The 25063-nt window shown below is 34.4% G+C and overlaps 1 protein-coding gene and 1 long non-coding RNA gene across 8 annotated transcripts in view; both read left to right on the top strand.

The window, feature by feature from the left end:
* LOC105229462 (neuronal membrane glycoprotein M6-a) overlaps positions 1-24577 on the top strand; it is a 56823-nt gene extending 32246 nt beyond the window's left edge. The window contains exons 1-6 of one of the 6 annotated variants that reach the window (XM_011209769.4): positions 2067-2215; positions 3200-3639; positions 17140-17299; positions 18456-18615; positions 19365-19509; positions 19706-24577. In XM_011209769.4, the coding sequence (XP_011208071.2) occupies positions 3423-3639; positions 17140-17299; positions 18456-18615; positions 19365-19509; positions 19706-19983 (960 nt within the window). In that variant the 5' untranslated portion in view covers positions 2067-2215; positions 3200-3422 and the 3' untranslated portion in view covers positions 19984-24577. Of the gene's footprint in view, positions 1-2066; positions 2230-3199; positions 3640-17139; positions 17300-18455; positions 18616-19364; positions 19510-19705 lie in introns of those variants that run through there. The other 5 variants (XM_011209767.4, XM_011209768.4, XM_049458226.1 and 2 more) reach the window with 5 other exon arrangements.
* Positions 3650-17133, top strand: LOC125778835 (uncharacterized). Of its 2 annotated transcripts, none has more exons than XR_007422968.1 (3): positions 3650-12839; positions 13750-13940; positions 14515-17133. It is a non-coding gene; the product is annotated as an uncharacterized LOC125778835 (long non-coding RNA). The 2 variants fall into 2 exon arrangements; XR_007422967.1 differs by having other exon boundaries at positions 13633-13940.
* Positions 24578-25063: the final 486 nt, after the last annotated feature.

The following is a 25063-nucleotide window of genomic DNA, read 5'->3' as shown; positions in this document are numbered from 1 at the left end:
TATCATCATTAATGAACTGTTGACAGCAGTTTTTTGTAAGCTAAAAGCCGTTAATAATAAATAATTTTTCCAAACCTTTATATACCAACGTAAATAATTGATGGCGATGACTGAATGAAATAAATTCATATTTACGTAATTGAATATTTACATGCAAGCAAAAATGGAAATGAAATTTTAAACTAATATATACCACATGTATTAATTTCAATGCACTTTTTAAGTATAAATATTAACACACGAATAAAAGTATCATAAATGTATATACTCGTACTTGTATACTTACGAGCTTATATATTAAAACATTAAAACGAGTCAAAGGACTAATTGTGAGTACGCAAATTAATCGTGCAAATAAATTTACTTCTACATATATAAACAAACAGATACTTTAAATAAGTCTCAATGAATTGCATACCACAAACTGAAGGATGGGAATCAAGTAGCTGTAGGGAAAATCGCTTTATTATTTTTCAAAATATTATCCATTAGTCTTGTGGAATGTGAACAAGTACGCCTCCTCTGGGTGTCAGTCACAAAGGTATAGCTGGCTGATGAGGTCGCACAGCATCCACTCACAAGGTAGGACCTAAAATCTTCCTTGAGGTGAGTCCTCATACCATATAGGAGCTGCTCTGCAAGGAAGAAGAAATAGGCAGAGAGAGGTACTGGCAACAACTCCAAGGCATTCGCCATGCCAATTTGGTAATGGGAGTTATAAGCTCAGCAGGTTTAAATATGTAATCAACCTTTCTAGAGACAAGCTTAGGCTACTTTTCACATTCTACAATGGCCACTGAAAGCTGAGGAAGAACTTATATAACAAGGGCCTAGCTTCTTGTGCAAATTGAGGGTTCTGTGACAGGGAGCCAGAAACTCCCTTGATTTACAATATCATTTTTAAAGGTAAAAAAGATCGAAATTAAAAAAAAAAACTCATTTTTTAAATATTTCTCACTCGGTGTGGCACCTTAAATTTAAAAAACCGTGGACTGTCCGCCCACAATTGTAGATTGTCTGTTATTTGTACAATTGTTTTCAATTTCTTAAGTATTTAATTGTCAATCGACGCTTAACCTAAGAACTCACGATGTGATCGGCTAAATTAACCCATTGACTTTAGGTGTTAACACATTGTACAGAGTCAAGCAACGAGCAACAGATGAGTAAGCAATGTTACGAACGAAAAGTGGAATTAAGAATAAAGAAACAAGTATCAAAAATAAACAAAACCAAAAAAACCAACAACGAAAAATAAAGTGTAACACTCGTTGCTTTAATCAAGTTCAAGAAACCAGTTCGGAAGCAACAAGCGTCAAGCGTCTTTTCAAATACCAACCGTCACACTGCTGATCAGCTGGCTTATTTCGTTGACGTTGCTTTGTGGATACCTTTATTGGTCGTGGAGCAGAGAGTGGGAGTGCTAAAGTAAGTGTGGAAAGCAATGCATAGAATGCTGGAAGTGCATACATATGCTTATGTATGTATGTGTGAGTACTGAAACACTTGATTACTCAACATCATTCAATGGAGTTACAAAGCAAATAGGTAAAGGTTTTTCAAGAGTATACAAACATACATGTATATATACATATATCTGAATACATATGAACGTACGTATGCATGTACTGTATCGTGTATTGACTTATTGAAGCGCTAATTTGCTGTTTTTCAATTACAGTAGGTAGATATCAGTCGCCCAACAAACATACATACATATCTACTTATCAACAAACAAATGAACTCCACGCTGCAGTGAAGAGCGCACGAGAGTAGCGCAGAGCGCCAGTGAGTTGGCTACGGAATAGGGTCTATGGAAGTAAATTTCATATAGGGAAACCGGCTACAAGTGTGCAGTCAATACACACGCATACATATGTACGTACACAACGATGAAATTGCTAAGTGCGCGTGTAGGCAAGTAGGGACGGTACTTGCTGTTAAAAAAAAATGAGTATTAAGTAGCAATAAAAAATGAATAAAATGAAATAATGATCAACTAATGCCGGCCGTTTCATTTCGCTTCGTTTCGCTGTTGTACATATAGAGCCTAGTACTGGCGAATCAGTTCGAAAGTGAAGCGCAAACGAATCGAAAGCAACAAGTTGCTGTTGTCGCAGTCACAAACGCTTTCGTTGTTGGTTTATTTAGCAGAAATAAGTTGATTATTGTCGTTGCTGTTTGTGCGCTTGTCAACGTAAAGTGCAAATAAAACGTAACGCTCTGAATGTGTGTGTTTATATCGTCCGTTAAATTTTCATTATTTTTTCTGCAAATGCAAGTTGGAATGGGTGCACTTTTGTCGGTCACAAAGTGTAGCTTTGGCGGTTCATTGTGATCTAGAGACGTACAAAAACACATACACATACATCATTTTGCTTTTTTTACAATGCCAAGAAAAAGTACAAACGTAGTAAATTTTTTCCATCTGTTTTATAATTAGCAATGAAACGTGACGTATAAATACATATATAATATATTGTATTGATGTGTGGTTCGATTAAGCTTGTATGATTCATAAAAATAAACGGTAAACGCGATACAATGTAAAAAGGGGAGATCAAAAATTGCATGTGAAATTAAAATATGTAGGAAAATTGTCCGAAAATGCGTAAAATAAAAAATTAAAATAAACATAAGCATAAATTTTTATGAATTTTGCGCAATAAAAAATTCCTTTAATGTAAATTAATTAAAAATAAAAGTAAAATAAACATTTTAATAAATTTAACGCTGCCGCCAAAAAGCGTAAAATAGTTTTCAGTAAACATTAAAAATAATAAAAAAATATAAATAATGGAAAAAAGAGGAAAATCAAATAGTGAAGTAGAAAAAAATCATATAAATTAATTAAAAAATATAATAGAAATTAAAACTAAATGATAAAAATAATAAAAAATATAAAGTATTTAATAAAAAAATTAAGTAAATAGTGAAGTGGAAAAATTTGTTAATATTTTTATATTTTCCAAATCCAACTCATCCACCAATATTTTTCTAGTTTATTTAACTGGCACAACATACTATAAAATATTTTGCATTTGTATGAAGTCAACTACAACATTCTGTCAACAATTAAAAATTTCACTTAAAAATAGGCAAATATTGCACAGTATTGTGAAAAAAGTGCACAGTTCCAAACTATATTTCAGAAAAATCGTTTGATTAAAAATATCTATATTTTTCCCTTTCATTTTAGCAACGTTTAGTGTCACAAAATTAAAGAAAACGTAACCAAACGAAATAAATACATATATTAAACTAACGACGGAAATTTCTATATACCAAATTTCCGAAAAATCAACATAGAAGTATTATAACAACGACTGAGTTTAGGATACAAACATAAGCATACCAAAGAATTAAGCCTATATCTTGTCATTACGCTGAAACTAAACTAACCACATATAAATTTATGCGTCATGCCTTCACCGACAAAATCTCTAAACCAACGCGATCGCATACGTGATCCTCGTGAAGACATCCTGCTCGAAACGAATTTCGAAGATGATGGCATATTAACACGTGCCTACAACAACAATCCATACAACAGTGGCACAGCAATACACAATCGTCGACGCAGCACCTATCGTTCAGATCACTCTTTGGATCGCTATACAGAACGTGGTGGCGATGAAGGTAAATCTAAATGGCGGCTACTCACATACGCAAGCTTACGTATACTTGTGCACCAATTTTTAGCGTTAAATTGTTGCTAAAGTTATAGTAATATACACCGCTTAAACTAGCTACTGGCACAAAAACAAATGTCTTTGCATATTTTTAAGCAGTTCTTTTTCTTTGTTGCAAAATTGCGTAATTTGAAAGCTGTGTAATTTAGACGTTTGTAATATGACACTTGCAGTTAGTGTTAAGTGCTCAAATTATACACATAACGACGTCACAATTTGTATGCTTCTATTGTTGTTGGCATAATTTCGACCTTCTTTTGACACACTTTATTACATCACTGCTAGAATGCTAGTATTTCAGTGCGTGTGTGTGTTTTTATATTTAATTTTCTTATAATTTGCCGCCTTGTGCTGAGGTTATTAGGTTAATACGCCTCTTTTGTTGTTGAATATTTTTTTTTTTATTACTACACAGTCGCATTATTTTCTTTTAATTTTGCTAAGCAAAGGGGGCTTCTAAGTTCACAATTTTTTGTATTTTTTGTAATTAACTCACAGTTATTCTTTTCCCAGTCTTTTTACTCTCTTTCATGTTTTGCTCAATAATCGTTTTATCTTAACTTTACTGTTTACTTTATTGTCCCCATTCAATACCCACCGTATTTCTTTGTGACATTATCTAATATTTTCCCACTCTTATTATCTCTCTGTTATCACACAACCCATTTGCCAACAAACCGCAATACCCGTCGTTCTCTATCTTATCATCGCGTTAGTTATCGCACTCCACACAATCACAAAGCATAGCAATAAATTTCGTCATATTTTCTTTACTCTTCCCCAAAATGTAAAACTATTTGAGTTCGTAAGCTTTCGTACCCCTAAACCCATATACTACATACATATGTATATGTATGCATACATTTTTATTCACTTGTATATTGTACATTGTATATGTATATACAATAGTAAGCGCGTTGCAAACTTTCCTCGATGCGCATCACATCAATTTTGTGCTCGTCTGATCCAATACTCATATTGAGCCACTTACAAGCAAATACCCAGCTTGCTAAAATGAATCTCCAGCTTTTGTTGAGGTGCCTTTGCGCACAAGCTAGTCGACGCCAACAACTGCTGTGGCCAGTGTGTGGCCTTTGATATGAGCACGCATTAATACAATTTGTTTTGCTGCAATAATTATTTTATTTACACCGTGAGAAACGAAAAATTTCTGTGAATTTGACGAGATGATTCATCGAACATGTGGGTAAAGCGTATATCTGTAATTAGGTGTGCATATTAGTCAGCAGCAAAAAATTTTCAGATAAAAACGTTGAATGGAATTAATTTAAGGGTAACGAGTTGATGGTCAATGATGTCATTATAACTAATATTATTCACTCGTAAAAATTCATTGCTATTATTTATGTTTTCATAGTGAATTTTCGTATTTTATTACTAAGACGAGAAGATATTCCAGCTTCTGCTAGGAGCTGGAAAAATAAGATAACCAAGTGACAATAATTTCATGATATTGACAAAAATGCCATCTGTCTCACTAGCGTACAAATACAGAAATACGGAAGTATCTAAAAACGATATACACTAAAACTTTCGAAAGAACGGAGCAGAGCGAGATGAATTGCCTTATACCCATGCAGGATCGCCAAGATCATGTGCAAGACCTTCGTAAGAAAACTCGCTTAATTTTTACTCATACAGGACTGCCGGATGGTTGTTGACCTCTTGACTGCCATCACATGCGGGCCAGATAGGCATGAGTCAGTAATACTTGCAGAAAGTGCTGATAATCAGGTGTAAGAGAGTCACTGGGTAACCACCTATGCCTCTGTCCAGCATTATCCAGAACTCGTCTTAAATAGCTAGGAGCTTCGCAGCTGAAATGACTAGACGAAGTATTAAACTTAGATATCAAGGAGCTCTTAAAGTTCTCAAAAAACTTTGACGTTCTATATGACGAATACTTTACCTCATATTAAACTGAACCTCCATCAGGCATTACTAAGATCCAGTATGTCTATGTGTGGCGTGACAGCCGGACAGTATAACCTAACCTAAAAACAAAACTTTAAAGTCGAATTTTTGACCTAAGGTAAATTTATTATTAAGCTTAAAATACGCGTGTAATGCTACGCGTCCTTGAGCATAAGCTGTTTCCCAGTTGAATTTCCAACTTTAATTTCTTTCAGTGCGCTTTTCATTATAATTATGCTATCTCTGCCTGTAGTCATCATTTTGGCAGTTGTTTTGTGCTCAATTCTAATGTGAAACTTTATTAGCAGACAACAGTAGTTGTAGTAGTCAATGAAATCACCCACAATTAGTCTTCACAATTGCCGACATTAGTTGACTTATAATTGCTTAACTTGGTCCATTGTTGAACTTAAGGGTCAATTATGTCATGTTTGTCAGTGTGATTGAATTACATTGAAAACAAATAGTGAGCCCACACAGATCCATACGTAAAGCCACTTCTGCGTGTATATGTTTCAAGTACACTCTCAGGCAAAAGTGCAAAGTTGAAGACACCACTTAGCTTTTGCATAAGCACCGGCTTAAATAATATATAAATAATATATGTATATGGTACATGTAGTTGTACATAATTAAAGTTGGCTAAATCTGGATTTAAGCCACACAAAGTGCAGTTAACTGCGCGTACTTAAGTATAAGTGATGTATGGACAGCTATATACTCGTAAATCAGTTAGTATAATTGTGGTCCTTGTTATTATTGCTTTAAGTGCTCTCGCGTGTACCATAGAGCTGTCTATATTTTGACTAATTATTTTGGTAACTTAATATATTGCGTTAAACTGCTGCATTTAGTGCTTAATGTAGTTTAATGAGGATTTGCTTAGTCGATTTGAATTTGTAGTACAAATATTTCATTAATGATTTGGTAGCTCTAATTATATTCTCCTAATTATTTAGTCTACTTTTTTCTTCAAATTTGTTAATAACATTTCAGCGTTTGCATATATGTATGTAGAGTAACTTATTATTATTTCATTGGAGCCTTAAAGACTGGCACAACTGTGCGAAAGCCTAAAAAAGCGGTCTTAGAAAAGACCACACTTGCAAAGACCACACTAGTATGGGTGTCAGGCAGCAACTGTAGGCTGATGACTCGAGTACCCTAGTTATGCTGTCAGTATAATGAGAACAGATTAGTGCTTTCCTTTCCTCGTGGGTTCTACTATTCGACAGCTGGGTTACAATCGTTTCATTCGTTCTTGTAAGATTGCAAAAGATCTAGTGAGTTATTTTCCCTCAGTAAGGTCTCTCATCAATTTGGAGCTTCTCTATGTAAGGTTGAAAGTCTTAACAGACCCCAGCTACAGAAGCTGCACTTCCTTCTTGATTGTTCCTCGTTTGCGACTCAACCATTTTAGAGCTCAAATTTTCAGATATCCCACTGAACAGGTGGGAAGGTGATAAAACGCCTGAGCAAAATTTTATTGTAGTCCAAGTGCGTTCACTGGATCAACCAGCAAACCTAACCTAACCTCATCAACCTCGATGTTTATGGATGTTTTTGGCCTGCCCAGTAATCGGTCAAGCAAATTCGCTATTTGAAACGTGCAGTTTTGAGAAAAGCGTGTTCAAAGACAAGCTGATGGCGCTCATTGAATTGAGCAGTTCCATTTTAGAAAAAACCCGAAAACTAATTGAAATATCAATTTACATTTTAATCCATTATTTTGAAAGCTATAATTTGTCCACTTAATTACAACATTATTCATTTAAAAGTGAGTGAAATTAAATTAATTTATCATCCGCAAAACCACAAAGCATTTCACCGTACACCACAACTCAATTCAATTAAGCATTAATCTTAAATGCAATTACCTCTATAGATATATATACACATACATCTAATTTATGTATATATCTTTTGTTATATATGTAAATTCCCATTTGCATTATATAATTATACACAATCGAAGTAAATGCGTGGAAAAAGCGAAGAAAGTGATTTAATTTAAGGAATGGACAATTTAAGATGCAAACCGCAAATAATTCCCCAAGCAATCATTAAAAACGCCTGCCACATTACGCGCAAACTAAGAAAGTAAACAACAACAAGAGCAGCAGTGTACTTAGAGCAAACAAACAAAAACTCCAACGCACTGATGTACCGATAAAGCAGCAAACGCAGCAAACGTACAAAACGGTGAAAGCACACAATTGAGCTTCAATAGCGATTGCAAATAAGAACAGCAACAACACTAAGCAATGCCACCATCAAAAACACTCAGCACCAAAAACACCGTCATGCTCCAACTAAATGATATCTTTCTACTGATATTTTCAATACTACGATGCTTATTATTTATACGCTTGACTGGTGGCGGAGGATGCGGGCAACAGCACAGCACGATTACGATTCTCCCATTTTTCATGCCCAAAGTGTGATTACCGTGCGCACTGTTAGACGCAGGCTAGCAATTTCGCCCATTTGTCTGACTGTCTGTCTGTCTGACATTGCAGAACTGCAAAACGAGTTCGCACACAATTGATTTCCTTCCGTTTTGTGACACGTCGTAATGTACATATGTGCGTGGAATACTTAAGTAAGCGCTGCTGGTGGAGTGGGAGTACGAGCTTACACCTCTTTATATACACAGTACAGCGAAAGCAGAAGATGTTGTGATAAGAGGTTGGTAGACAGACAGTCAAGCAAGTGGTGAAATCAACAAATAACAAAACAAAACAAATATTGAGTAAGCTGGCAGATAAACAAAAACAATTCTATATACAAGTACATATGTATGTATTTATAAATAAACGGCCGGTACTCAAGGCAGGAAGTATAAATCGGAAATATTTAGTTACTATCTTTTTTTTCAAATAAAAAGCGCCTTTTTAACCGAAATATTACAGAATTTTTATTAAATACATAATTTAATTGAATATTTAATTTAAAAGTAGAACTTTAAGGTGAGAAGAATTCATTAGAATATATCATATTTGATTTTTTTTGAAGAAATGGATAATTTTGTGGTTACATATCTTCCAAATTTCCACCTCAGGGCAACCGTGAACATCATTCAAAATCAGAAATAATAAAATTTGTAATGTAAATGTTGTTTTTTTGTTGTTTTAGTTAAAATATACATTATACAAAAGTAGTATTTGCTATGCAATATCGACAAAAATATTAAATCGGTCTTTAGTCATTACTCATACCAACAGCTTCGTTCGAAGAATAATAATTCATTGAAATTTAAATTCTTCTTTATCCAGACTTTATCCCCACAGGGAACGCCGCTGAAAATGTAACATATTTAAACACCAATACTTGCATATTTAAGGTGTTAAATTGCACACAAATCCGAGGCAACAAACACCTGCTGTCGCGCTGCCCTGCAATTACTTGAGTAACAATAGCCAAGCTGACATTCGTGCTTTATGCTGCCATTTACTCGTAAACTCTGCTGCTCCCACTTGTGTATGAAACATGCAGATGAATGCAAACGTATACATGTACATATACATAAATATGTTAGTGCTGTAGCCGTCACTGTTGTTTTTGTTGGCACATGCAGCGCTGCTGCCATTAACATAGCCATTACCATTACCGACGCCATTACAAGTAAGCCAGCAGGGCATAGAGTCTTTTGACGAATCGACATGCAAATATCATTATTTTAAGGTTATTGGCAAAAGTCCTTTACGCAAAGCATATTTACACATATGGCCATCGAAATAGATACACAGCGTTGAATAATTTGTTTTTGGAGCTATTTAATTATTTTAGGTATTTAGTATAATGGGGCCGAGCTGACAGTTCTTGGCCGCATAAAAACCCGAGCCCATTTCGGCTTGATGCTTATGGTATGAAGACGTGTCCTGTTGAATACCTAAGATTCTTCCGAACACTTCAGGGATAATATCTGTTCGTGGATAGCTTTCTGTCTATGTGTGTACTTAATCAGTCATTTCACCCATCAACTATGTGTCAAATTTGAGAACTTTGGAATTTGTTTACTAAAAAACCAGATCTGCAAAAAGTACTCTAGTTTTGATGAAAATCTTCAGAATTTCTTCATAATTTTCACTCATTTTTGAAAAGACTTTTTCGACTACCAATATATATACATATATACTAAAGAGTTAGCACATTCCTCTTTCCATGACGATATACTTATTCATACAAAGTCAAGTAGTATGTGTGTGTTCTATTTGCCGTTAGCCATCTATCCAAATATACACAAATGCCGAGAACTCAAACAAACCATTGGTGGTTTGGACGCCTCCACCGCCTAAATATTATCGCACTAACGACAACCAGCAACAGACAAACCATGGTAAATAACCACCAACGTGACAGCATCATGATCAAAAGTAATAGCTGTGGCAGCCGGAGTAATATCAGCATAAAGCCATCAACAACCGAGTGTCGATGTTGGCCACTGATTGTGGCTGCACCCCAAACGTGGCAGCCGGCAAATGCACCACTTAACTATATGTAAACAAAGTTAAAGTCGACTTTAGATTGGGTAGCGGAAAGTATGTGTTTTGCAGTTGCGACTGCCACTCATCGTGCGCAGATCGCCTGGATAATAGTAATCGAATTAGTGACGGCGTAGATGGTGGTAAACTGCCAAACTAAAATGAACGAAAATATTTGCGCCACAAGCAAGGAACTTATTTTTTTTGTATGTGGCGCATTTTAATGCGACAACAAGTTAAATGGTAGTGCAATTACACTTTTTTTGTACAAACGGTAAAAACTATAAACTGACTGCATTTGACGTTTTATGCGTTTCACCAATATTTACAGCACTTCATCAGTTACAGCACACTTTTGTCTGCACAAACTCCAAGCTATGATAATGACTCTGTTAACTATCCACAAAAAAACTGTGTTCATCTGTCATTATTTGTTTATTTTTGCATATGTGTGCACTCGCCTGTTGTTTACTTATTGGTGTGTTTGTATGTGTGCATCCTTTACGCCAATTCGCATTAAATTATGTCCATCAGCAATGTTCATTTCGCGCACAATATTTTACAATTAATTACATTTTATTTGTTTATTACAATGCCATCAGTCGCTTGGAAGCTTTATTTTTCACACATTTAAATCGCATAGCTGATAATGTTCATCATTTTTGCATACGCACAGCCTTTTGTGCCCGATTATTTACGGATAAAATTGCCATTATTTTAAAGGTAATGAAGTAGATTAATACAACGTTTGTTTCGAATTAAGAAGAGTTAATGCATTCGATTGAAAGTGGTGGTATGAGAAAAATTAATATGCATTAATAAGCGGCTTAAACTAAGGTAAATTGTGTAAATTATCGCAATTTTAATATCTGAATCATATTTGGAATTTAAAATTTTTCACGATAGATGTTAACCTTCTCACAATGAAGCCTAGCATCAAATTGAAACAAGCTATTGGGTCGTTCACTAAGCAAACTAAAAATCTTTTCAGAGACCGGAACAAGTAATAGCCAGAAGGTGTCAAGTCTGAAGAATATAGTGTGATAGCACATCCCATTCAAGCTGCAAAAACTTTCGTCGATTTATCAAGCTTGTGTTCAATCTTTTTGGACCATAGTCTCTTGCGCTTCACATTCCTGTAAACAACCAAATATTCGTCGCCAGTAACTATGCGCTACAAAAAATTGATCATTTCTTTGACGTTCGATAAGCAAAACACAGTCGCTAATTCGATAAAATTTTGTTCTGCAAGAACACTAGGATCCCATATGTCAAGCTTTGAAATTAATCCTTGACATTCAGTGTGCTTCTGAACGCTGCGTTAGATAAATTTAATCAGTCAGCAGTCCAGTTGTTACACGGCGATTACATTGACCAACGACTTTATTTGATTTAAAGCAGTTTCAAGTGGACTACCAGGACGTAGTGCATCCTCAAGATCGAGATTGCCAGAACGAAATTTTGCAAACCCCTTTTGCCTTTGGCGCTTGGCCGTACACATCATATAATTTTTGCCTTGCTTGAAATGCATTCTTACCCTTTTGATAGTGAAACAATAAGATATGCGGAAAAAGTTGTCTAAAATCCCCCAGGAATATGACAGCAAATAAAAACTTTACGTGTTTAAAAAGTTATACACTATCTAATATTAATGAGTATTTATAAAATAGTACGTTTAGTCTAAACTCATATTCACATACAGCGCTGCCTTCAATCCATCATATTCAGAGTTTATTTTCACGAAATACTCATAATTTAAGCCAAACATCTTGCATTATAATGATTAAGTATGTATAATGATTCTGTCATTTACACAAAAAAGATACCCTTTTTGATTGACGTGTGCGTCCCGAGAGCATACCAAGGGACTAGTATCCACATTAGCTAACTTCATATTTTCTGTATTTTTCACTTTCTCTTTTTAATTTGCTCCACAATTGAGTCAAAGGAGCTCAACATCAAAGCAATACAATGTAATCTCGTACAACAGATGGCTTGCTTTTGAGAACACAATACTTATTGTGGCGTATTCAAATGTTGCCATTTTCTGAAATTTAAGCCAATTTCATATACACATAAACATACATGCAAATTTCAGCTTTTCATATACATGCACATATACATGTACATATCTATGTATGCTCATACAGATGGTGTTTACATAGTAATTTTCGTAAGCACACGTTTGCCTTTGCCTTACGCACACCAATAATGGATGTATGCCATCAGGCTGCAGTTCAACCCATTCGGTGAGCAATCAATCTAGTCTGACAAATCTCGATGCATGCAAAAGTTAAACGGAGAGAGCATATGTAAGAGAATTGGCATGGTATACAAAAAGGATTCACAAGCATGCTTTATTGTATGTGTATGCAAGGTATATGCTTTTATGAAAACGCTTACGAAGGCAAAACTCATTCGCCTATATGTAAATATGGTAATAGGTATATATCTGTGTACATAGTTTGGGTAAAAATGCACAAACTGCAAAACAACCCATTAAAATTGGTACAAAAAGCTTTTGACTCCAACTATGTCGTTAAGAAAACGTTACGCTACAGATCTTATAATACAATTTCATTTTGCTTTTCCCCAAAAAAGGCAGCTTCGACTGCACCGAAACTATAATACCCGTCACAGGTATAAGGAAATAAAATTTTTTGTTTTGAACGGTGCTTAGGTGACTCTCGCATCGCGATGTGATGTTATGTAGCTTAACAGTCGCTAGGTGATTTCGCGGGAAGCTGGCTGCCAGCTCGCGCTATAAAAGAAACGCAGGCACCCTGCCTGGCCAGTGCTTAAGTGACTGTCGTGCCGTGATGTTGTGTAGCTTAACAGTCGCTAGGTGATTTCGCGGGAAGCTGGCTGCCAGCTGGGGCTATAAAAGAAACGCAGACACCCTGCCTGGCCAGTGCTTAGGTGACTGTCGCGCCGTGATGTTATGTAGCCTAACAGTCGCTAGGTGATTTCGCGGGAAGCTGGCTGCCAGCTCGCGCTATAAAAGAAACGCAGGCACCCTGCCTGGCCAATGCTTAGGTGACTGTCGCGCCGTGATGTTATGTAGCTTAACAGTCGCTAGGTGATTTCGCGGGAAGCTGGCTGCCAGCTCGCGCTATAAAAGAAACGCAGACACCCTGCCTGGCCAGTGCTTAGGTGACTGTCGCGCCGTGATGTTATGTAGCCTAACAGTCGCTAGGTGATTTCGCGGGAAGCTGGCTGCCAGCTGTGCCTGACCAGTGCTTAGGTGACTGTCGCGCCGTGATGTTATGTAGCTTAACAGTCGCTAGGTGATTTCGCGGGAAGCTGGCTGCCAGCTCGCGCTATAAAAGAAACGCAGGCACCCTGCCTGGCCAGTGCTTAAGTGACTGTCGTGCCGTGATGTTGTGTAGCTTAACAGTCGCTAGGTGATTTCGCGGGAAGCTGGCTGCCAGCTGGGGCTATAAAAGAAACGCAGACACCCTGCCTGGCCAGTGCTTAGGTGACTGTCGTGCCGTGATGTTATGTAGCTTAACAGTCGCTAGGTGATTTCGCGGGAAGCTGGCTGCCAGTTCGCGCTATAAAAGAAACGCAGGCACTGTGCCTGGCCAGTGCTTAGGTGACTGTCGCGCCGTGATGTTATGTAGCTTAACAGTCGCTAGGTGATTTCGCGGGAAGCTGGCTGCCAGTTCGCGCTATAAAAGAAACGCAGGCACCCTGCCTGGCCAGTGCTTAGGTGACTGTCGCGCCGTGATGTTATGTAGCTTCATAGTCGATAGGCGATTTCGCAGGAAGCTGGCGGCCAGCTGGCGCTATAAAAGAAACGCAGTCACCATGCCTGGCCAGTGCTTAGGTGACTGTCGCGCCGTGATGTTATGTAGCTTCATAGTCGATAGGCGATTTCGCAGGAAGCTGGCGGCCAGCTGGCGCTATAAAAGAAACACAGGCACAGTGCCTGGCCAGTGCTTAGGTGACTGTCGCGCCGTGATGTTATGTAGCTTCATAGTCGATAGGCGATTTCGCGGGAAGCTGGCGCTATAAAAGAAACGCAGTCACCGTGCCTGGCCAGTGCTTAAGTGACTGTCGTGCCGTGATGTTGTGTAGCTTAACAGTCGCTAGGTGATTTCGCGGGAAGCTGGCTGCCAGTTCGCGCTATAAAAGAAACGCAGTCACCCTGCCTGGCCAGTGCTTAAGTGACTGTCGTGCCGTGATGTTGTGTAGCTTAACAGTCGCTAGGTGATTTCGCGGGAAGCTGGCTGTTAGCTGGGGCTATAAAAGAAACGCAGGCACCGTGCCTGGCCAATGCTTAGGTGACTGTCGCGCCGTGATGTTATGTAGCCTAACAGTCGCTGAGCGATTTCGCGGGAAGCTGGCGGCCAGCTGGCGCTATAAAAGAAACACAGGCACCGTGCCTGGCCAGTGCTTAGGTGACTGTCGCGCCGTGATGTTATGTAGCTTAACAGTCGCTAGGTGATTTCGCGGGAAGCTGGCTGCCAGTTCGCGCTATAAAAGAAACGCAGTCACCGTGCCTGGCCAGTGCTTAGGTGGTGACTGTCGCGCCGTGATGTTTTGTAGCTCAACAGTAGCTAGGTGATTTCGCGGGAAGCTGGCTGCCAGTTCGCGCTATAAAAGAAACGCAGGCACCCTGCCTGGCCAATGCTTAGGTGACTGTCGCGCCGTGATGTTATGTAGCTTAACAGTCGCTAGGTGATTTCGCGGGAAGCTGGCTGCCAGCTGGCGCTATAAAAGAAACGCAGGCACCCTGCCTGGCCAGTGCTTAGGTGACTATCGCGCCGCTATGACTTTTGCCGTGATGCCGGTCATTCAGTTTATCCTTCGGGATGTTGTAAACTTCATTGCAAACTTAATATACCATGTTCAGGGTATGAAATGCGACAAAAAATAAAAATTCACATTTCAGTGGGTTTTGCTGAAGCCTCTTACACATGAAAAATTCTTCCCTCAAGCTTCAGCAGATACGTTTTGATTTTTTAACGCTTACATTGAAGTGCTGTAAAAAAAAATTTATATGAAATGAAATTTATGCAAATCAATGAATTGCATTGAAAGAAATACATGCCTGTACATACATACGTACCCATTGAAAATGTGTTACAATGTTTCTTTGACTTACATAGCATACAAAAAACGGCTTGAGCTTTCAAGAGGAAAAATGTACGCCACCTATTGAACTGATAGTGCGGGTAGCTTTTGCAACTACCCAATATATGCTCTTAACTATAGAGATATGTGGAGGGTATGAATATACATACATCATAAGGGTGTTTTCTGTTTAAGAGTGTTGCTTTTGATGGAAACAAATTGGATTCATATCTTGATACTTGTATACTAAGAAGAATATTGGATAGGTATACTTGTACATGTTGGCATACAATTTTGTTTTGTGAATTTAAGATTGTGGATTAGCTAAATTCTTTAGTTTTATTTTACTTCATTTAAAGTTTTGCTGACGGGAAAACATTTTTGATGTTTTTCTTTACAATATTAAATTAAATTATTATTTCTTTTTAAATGTTTATATGTTGTGTCAAATATATAAACAGCAAAAAAACTGAATAAAATTTAATAAACAACCTTAAGATGTGCTTCTGTATTATTCTGAATAAAGGAAGATCTATTTGCTCAGCCACCACGAGCAGTATATTTGTTTTTTTTTTATTACAAAGACACTCTAAAATTTAGATTTTTTCACGGCTGGAATTATAATTCAAAGCATTATTAAACATGTACCTCTTACATTAATACCAATGCGATTTTATGATAGACGTGAAATTCCACATTCCACAAAGTCACTCATACCCAACCTCAACCATCGCTGCACATATTTTTATAACTATTGCTTCGTACTTTATTTTACAAATTATTTTCAATATTTAAGGAAATTTATTTCAATTTTTAAATTAATTATTTGATTACTTTAAATTAATAACAATTTTCAAAAAAAAACCCACACAATTTTTCATTATAGTAAACTGCGCAAACATGCTTATGCATACCTACGCTGCCTTGCTCTTCCTTTACAACCAATATTAGACTACTAGAAAATATATTTATTTCTGCAAATATGTACTTATGTATTTATTCTGTGCTATGCACATTATCGTTGCACTATGTATTTGAAATATTTTTGTTAAAGCGTGTTACGCAGTCGAAGCTGCTTACCGGCACAATTTCACAAACACATACTACTGTGGGCGATTTTTCACTCATTTAACTTAACTTTGTCGAATTTTTTAAAAATATTACAAATTTAAATTTTTCATTTTTTTTTACTTGATTTAATAGAGAGATATATTAAGAATATTCATGCCATACTTCAAGTAAATCGGCTGATTATAACTTGAGATATTCTGGCAAGTGCATCGAGAACAGAAGTTTCAAGGAAAACGCGTTTAAAGTTTTAAATTCACTAAATCGGCCCAGTTTTCACGACACTAAAATGCCCAAAGTTTCGGAAAACTTCGAAAATAATTTGAATTTTTGGAAAACCATAACAAATTATGAAAACAAAAAACCAATTTTTTACACTAAAATACCCTTTACATTAAAATTACGCTCATATATCTATGGTGATGCTTAAAATTCTGTGAAAAGAAATGCCTTACAAGTCCGAATCGCAGCGCACCGTAATATAAGTACATACAAAAATATGTACACATATTTGAAGCTCTTCTACCGTTTTGTGCCAATTTAATAGTATTGGCAACCCAATCACCGGCAATCAGCTTGCAAGCTATTCAAATGCTTTGACTCCTGGCTGCCTCTACATAATGTGATGCGGTTTAATACAATTTGTATGGAACACTGAATACCCGCACAATTTTAGCCATTCATACATCACGACATAGAATCTAAAATCGTGCTGACTCAAATACTCGCACATCAATAGCTATGTATGTATGTATATACCTGTTTATACAGTCGCTTAAGTATACCCTTTATGTGTATGTAGTTGTATATATAAACTTAAATGCTTGCCACCCCTGTAACTTTGTAGCACACTTTCACCGCATTTCTTACCTTCATTACAGGTGACTGCTGTCAATCATGTATGTCCCGCATACCATACGCCACATTAATAGCGACGCTCATGTGCCTGCTTGGCGTCGGCATATTCTGTGGCACGATGTATCGAGGCGCCTCGTTGACGGTGATTATGATGGATCAAGTGTTTCATTTACATCTAATTTGGTGAGTATCTCGTTAAGGCATTACATAGTTGTATTCTTGTATGTACGAGGTATGTGCGTTACAAAACTACCGCACTCTAAATATGCTGACCATGCGTAATGGGCCCAAACGCATCTGGCTGTTGTTAATTTCAACCGAAATGTGACAGAGTGACAATATGCGTTAATTACAAATACATCAGCGCTCCTCATTAACGATGATCTTAGGTATTTCGATGGGCTGGAGTAATGTGCAGCTGTTTATTACACTCTTGAGTTTGAATTTGAGTTTGAGGTGTACCGCCTGACAGATATAGTAAATATGTATTTAGATCTATTTATTGATATCGCAATTTACGCTCCACTCTCAGACTTTAATTGCTTCTTTAAGCACGTCAATTACTTGAATTTGCTAAAGACTTCGTCAAAATTTTCACTTTTTCGCTTTAAGTGATTGTTTACTTTGAGTTGTGAGAAGCGCTTAGAGCGGCTTAAAACTTCATTAAACGGAAAGTTAATATTAACTTTCTATAAAATATATTCATTTACTACGAACCTACTCTGGCAATAAGAAATCATATATTGTAATTTTATTTAAAGCTTTCTTCTCTCAATCACTGTGTTATTTTCACTTATTTAATTTAATGGTTTCTTCTCGGAGTAGAATTTTCAATTGCCTTACTGAAATACGTGGTATCGGAGAATGCGGGATCTTTATTCCTCTTGATTCATAAATCCCCTTCAGGGAGTTCACGCTCGACTCGCAGACCTACAAGATTTTAGATGATCTGGTTAGAATATCGAATTATCTTTTTTTATATACAAATTTAATCTCAATCCTAATGTTTTACGAAACTGCTCCGTACTGTTGTTCGAATAGTAACTGAATCAGCCATCGTGCTCGGATTAATTTTGTTTACAAAAAAGCACCTTATCAATCCGCTCCACAAAATAGAAGACGAAGCGAATATTTTATAAATTGTTATTATCACATCTTTTTTATATTATATAAGTGTAATTATACCTAAAATATTTACATAATGCGGACAAGCGACATTTTTTTACAAATATAAACTCACTTACATAAAAACCATAGATACCAACGGAAAACCGCTCGGATATCTCTTCAACTAATGTAACCGACTCTAATTGTGCATTCATTTCATTTCATTTTACAGGATTGAAGCGATTCAAATGATTTTCGTCATAATTGCTGCGGGAATGGCGGCGCTTGGCTTCATGATACTCTTCGTTGGTTTCCTCGCAACCGGAGCGACACGGTACAAGGTCTATCGCGCGTGGCGTTCACGAGTGGGTGGACGCATCTCGTGCGCAGTGGTAAGTGAAAAGCATAAAAATAAAACTGAAACAAAAACTACAAAAAACTAAACAAAAATAATGCTTGCCAGTCAACTAACCAACCGTTAGAAGACAGCAAGCAGACAAGGTTTTACAATTACACGCACAAACACACACACATATATACATACAAGTTAATAGCATCAAATAAAGTGAGGCGCATAACTGATTTGGCTGGCAGGAAGAAGTGAAGTTCGTGGCTCAACGCCAATAGACAACCAAAAAAAGTATAAATATTAAGATGATGCGACATTTTCACTGCACCGACGGTGTCTAATGCAAACAAAACAAAGCCCGCGAACTTACAGCAAATAATGGAGTAAGAAAAGCTTCAGTTACAATGAACTGACTAGCGAACGAGCGAACTACCAGCTATTGCTTATTTATATAAAAATTCCGACGTCGGCGACATCGACTACTTTTACCGACAATTAGAAACGAATTTCACCCGCGAAAAGTTTCCAAACTTAATTAAGCGTTGATCAAAGACAAAAGAAGTCTGCAATTGAATATTGTCTGCTCATTTTTTTTTCATTGTAACTTTACTTGTGTATATGGTAGTTGTAAAGTGAGACGAAATTGCAAAGTTAATTGCAATTATTTACGCTTATGCGTACTTGATATAGCGTACGATTTTTTTTTTTTGTTGGTTTGAGAAAATTTACTCCTTTTACTACTGGAGAAAAATGTCATAATTGTTTCTCTTTATTTCCTCATTTTCTTTACAGTTCATGGGCATCACATATCTGCTGAACTTCGTTTGGATATTGATTCTATGCTTCTTGGTCATAGTCACCTTCATCTACACCATGTTCTGGAATATGTGCTCAAGTGTGGAACGTTCGCTCAGCTGCATCGATTTAACACAATTTCGTAAGTAATGGAAATATATTATTATATATTAACACGTTTTTTTAAGTTCGGCTTTAGCCGATGATTTTTTGCTATCCTTTGAAATCCTTTCCTTCTTGCTTGCCAAATTGCATATATTAACTAATTCTTCAAATAATATTACTTTCTCCAATTAACATACTTTATCCTCGCTTTCTTTCTTTATACTTTTTCCTAGATTTCATGTTCCCGCCAAACACAAAACAAGAGGATATGAAAATCTGCGATAAATATGAGATTAAAGCCTTCTGCAAGGATGGCGTCGAGAATGCCGAAGTCATGTTTATACTCGCTACATTAGCTGCCCTACTCGTCATACTCAGTCTAGTGCACTATCTCATGTGCCTGGCCGCCAACTATGCGCATATCAGAGATCATGAAAAATTCCAAGAACTACAAGAGATTCAAAATCTCAATGAACTCGAGTATAGCGCAACGTCAAAAGATCGTTTCTAGGACATATTTCAGAAGATTCATTTTGAGCTTAAAGAGAAATGAGCGAACAAAACAGTAAAGAGAAAATTACCACACAAAACTACATACACGCACACAGACATGCAACACGTACACTTAGAGAAATAAAGCAAAAGAACTGATATAATCCACATATAACAATGAATAATATAGATAATGGTGTATTATGCAAGTAAAAACTGAAGACAATGAATATACATATATATTGCATATATACAACAATTTAAGATTAGCAAAGCAATGTGCGCAGCAACATCACTACTGTATACTGAATTTTTATGAAGTACTGCGCGCATTAGCTTTCAAACACATCACAAACACGAACTTTCTGAAATTTATACATACATATGTATATTTAAACTAAAACTGATTTTGTTTTAAAATTAAGTGTTAATTTTTTGAGTTATCATTTAATTTGTCATGAATTTTTTTTTTTTGTTTTCATACATATTATAACATAATAGAATAAATATAATTGTATTATAAATTTTAAAATTTCGATATTTTTCAAAAAGTGTACGAAAAAAATATACATATGTAGATGTACACATTTTGAAAGAATTTGCCGAAAATTATATTTCATAAGTGAAGTAATTTATTTTTTCACTTTTCATGATTTAAAATTTATTAGCTTTTTTTGAAAAAGTTTTTGATAGTTTCATGTGTTCATTTAATTGAAGTTTGAATTAAGTTATATTAAGCGAATGAATGGTCATTCATAAATTTATGTTTTAATTTAATTAATTTAATAGCAGTTATTTGTGTAAAAAATGCGCAAAAACGCCAAGATACCAGACATATCAGTTTGATTTTATTACTTTAACATTCCAAAAGCAACAATAAGAACCACAAGTTGGCGTATTTCGCAGCGAACTTTCGACGTTGTTGCCAATGTACCGTTAAAACCACATTAGTTTTATTTAGTTTTTAGTTTATTTAAAAAATATGTATGTATGTATATATATTGAAATTCTATTGTAATTCTATTGTACAACTGCATAATATTTTCCCTTATGAATTTGGCGTTAAATATAATTTACTGCTACATTTCAAAAATAAACTTTTAAATATTCTCGTTTTTTCTTTTTTTGTTTTTCTTCTTGCGTTTTTTTATTTTTGAATATTTTTTTATTTCTTTTTTTTTTGTAATTTGGTTTATTGAATATTTTTTTTCGTTTGAATATATTTTTTTTAGATTTTTAAATACTCTTCTTATTTTAACTTTTTTTTTAAGTTTTTCGATTAATTTTTTGGGTTTTTTAATTTTTTATTTGTATTTTTTTTTTGTATTACTTATTAAATTTTTTCCTTTTTTATTTTCGGTTTTTTGATATCTTTTGATTTTTATTTTTTTTTGTATTATTATTTTCTCTTTTTGAATATTAATATCTTTTAATTTTAATTTATTTTTATTATACTTTTTGTTTATTTTTTCATTTTTATTTTTATTTTTTTTTTCTTTTTAAATATTTTTATGTTATGTTATAAAAAAATAATTCAAAAACCACATTTTTCATGCATAAACTCGATAAGCTAAAACATACGAAGCCAGAAGCCAAAATCAACAAATATACATACATATGTCAGCCGTGCCAACTCAAAACCACAACCCGACCAAAATCGAACTATTGAGGAAGCCGTCCAACTGAAGCTGCCGAGAGGAAAAGTTGTTTTTTTAGAAATAAAATTTTACAGTTGTTTGTGAATATGCAGAAATTTAAATGATTTTTCGGAAATAAAATTTACAGTTATTTGTAAATGAGCGAAAACTAAAACGAATAACCAAAAACAATTTTCTCAAATAAAAATTTACTGTTATTTGTGAATATGCAGAAATTGAAATGACTTAACAAAAATCCATTTAGTCAAAAATAAAAATTTTTAGTCATTTTTGAATATTCAAAAATTAAAAATAATTACCAAAATGTGTTGTATTGCTGCGCTGCTGGCTTGAAACATTAAATTTGCGCTTTAAACTTGAAAAAAATCTACTATTATTACAGCAATTTTTATATGCAAGCATATTTATGTAATGAAGGCTTGTTTTGAATGATTTTGGTATTGGCTTATTGTTATGAGTTCAAAACAGTACACGCTAGCTACCCATATTGGCGTATAAAAAGCAAAAATGAAAAGCAAATGTGCTGCAATTGACAAACCCATCAATTAACAACAACACACAAGCACATATAAACACACCCACTCACGTCAATGTGTGTGCAGCATACGAAAATACAAACATACACAACACAACACGGCAATGCACAATCGATAGTTTTATGCTCAAAATGAATTCTTCTGAATTTGCATGCAATCAAAAAAAAAAAGCTAAAAAACAAAAACAAATAAAAGTTTGCGCCAAAAGTTGTATTTGAAAATTTACAAAATCAACAAGTAAACATTAAATTGCAAACAATTTGCAATGAATTGCTTTCAGCACATGCATACTCGCGCATACATAAATACATATGCTTATACATTGTGTATTTGCGTATAGCCACATTTATAAACATATGTGTGTGTGTATGTTAAGAATGCTTGGAGCAAAGGTGCGCTTGTAAACTGCAAATATAAGTTAGTAAATCACCGCTCTTGTGTAGTTTATGCACAAAATATATAAAATAGCAACTATAGTGTATATAAGTTGGCAAAAAGCGCATTGTAAGCAAATTAGCATATCAAATCATCGATTAGTTAAAACTAGCAAAATAGCACTAAGTTAAGTTTATGTTATTAAGGTAGATATGTATGAAATATTTTGTATATATAAATACATGCATACATACATGAGTATATTTCAGCTGTAAAGCTATATGCTTTCATACGAATTATTTTGATTTAATTGTAAACTGAAGCAATATTTGGCAGGTAAACAATGCAATCAAATAATAAATGTGAAGTTAAGTATGCGAACATAATAAAAGCAAGCAAGAGAGTTCATGCAGATGAAAATATGTAAATAAATAGTGTTTTATTCAGTGTGTGTGTGGATACGCACATTGTATATATAATATATGCAGCTGGTTGAACTATTCGCGTGTTAAGGGTCGACACATTTTTGGGTCTGACTTCTGCATGTTAAATTTCAGTTTCTATGTACTACACCAAAAAATAAGAGATTTTTTTTAATTTTTATTAGAATTTGTATTTGTAATTTTTTTTTTGTGTTTCTTTTATGTTTGTATGAGTAAATCAATTAGAAGCAAACTTTGAGTGCTAAAAATAGAAATTCTGGTGTTTTTCAATATCCTAGCATCAGAATTTGAACAGAAACCATAAAAAAAGTTTGTTGACCGGTGTAATGTGACAGCCTAAAACTGCGTTTTTTAGCAATAAAAAAAATTGTTTTATGATTTTTTTTTAAATGTACTATGTTTATTTATACATATGTTTTTAGGCATATACAGTAAAATTTTTGAAGAAAAAATTCTTTTCGTGTTTCAAAAACTTCAACTAATTTTTTTATATTTATATCTACTAATCAATAAATAAACAAATATGTAATATACCCAATATATATATATATATACATATATATTGATTTATCGACTTACAACGGCTCTAAAAAGATCATTCACTACTGCAGTGATTCCAAAGTTCCCCGTGGAAGAAAGCTAAAAAAATTGTATACTTGAACATATTGTCCATACAATGACATACGATCGAAAAAAATCAAGAATTGTTTAATTTTTCGCATTGTATGGATTAATTATACAGAACATACTAAAAAAAAAATTAATAGTGATTGTCTGCAAATTTGAAAAATGTAGCTTTCAGAAAAACGCGTTTAAAAATAGATCAAAGATTTTTAATTTTGAACCATCGATTGTTTGAATTTCATACAAAATTGCTCTTCATAGTTGTTGTTATTGTTTTAGGGTCATGAAAATATTATGAAGTACTTTTGAGCAATGTTGCCGAGTTAAGCGGTTATTCACAAACGAGTATGATGAACCCAAACTATGAGCGGCGAATAGTTTGCCAAAGCTTATACGCACTTCTAATGTACCAGCGATTAACAACTCGCATTGCTGCACGATAATCTTCTTTTTTTTTTTGTATATTTCTATCATGTTTCATGTGATTTACATATGTTCATCATACGCCCTGTCTTATGTAGTTTGTGTATAGCATGTATTGTAGCATACATTGAGGCGCACACAGGAAATGCTTTCGTCTTTCGCATCATAAGTGTATACGTGTGTGAATTTATTTATATATTATCCATAAACGAAAAAAAAATATATATGTATATACTTACATGCTCATAAAAGAACAACTTAATCAATTATTGATCACGCTCAAATTTATATCGGAAGCGAGTTTTCTACAAACGAACTTTAGTTCTTAAATAAGTCTATGTATGTATGCAGCATAACTTTATAAAGTATTTGTTGATATGATGTACGGCCACTGAAACGCTGCCAATTTTACTATTTATTTAAAACCGTATCCATTTCGATGTAAATTTTGCAGCTAATAACTAAATAAAAATAATTTATTAATTAATGATATAGTATTATGAAAGTAAGGATGAATAAAAAAATTAAAGCTAGTGAATTTAAGGAAAAAATAAGTAAAATTTGAATATTTAATAAAAAAAATAAATACATTTTTAATAATAAAAAACCTTAAAATTTTAAAAATAAACAAATTTTATAAATAAAATAATGATAATAAAACAATGCATACAAATTTAATAATAAAAAATTTACAACTAGTATATAAACTAAGAATAAAACTATAAAATTTATTTTTCGAATAATATTGAAAATTTTAAATGATTTTTTATTTATTATTTATGTAAATAATTTTTTGTCAATTTTAAGAATGTACAATAAATATAAATAAGCAAAAAATAAATAACTGCATTAACAATATTTTTTCACAAAATCTATTTTTTAATAAATTAATGTAAATAAGAATTTAAAAAATATAAAAAAATGTAAAAAAATAAAACAAAATAAAAAATGTATAATAACATTTATTAACATATGTATATAAAAAATTATATAACATATGTATATAAAAAAACATTTTCAATCATTTTTCAAAAAATTAA

The sequence above is a fragment of the Bactrocera dorsalis genome, chromosome 5, assembly GCF_023373825.1.
Source record: "Bactrocera dorsalis isolate Fly_Bdor chromosome 5, ASM2337382v1, whole genome shotgun sequence".
NCBI lineage: Eukaryota > Metazoa > Arthropoda > Insecta > Diptera > Tephritidae > Bactrocera > Bactrocera dorsalis.
This window is presented reverse-complemented; position numbering and strand designations above follow the sequence as displayed.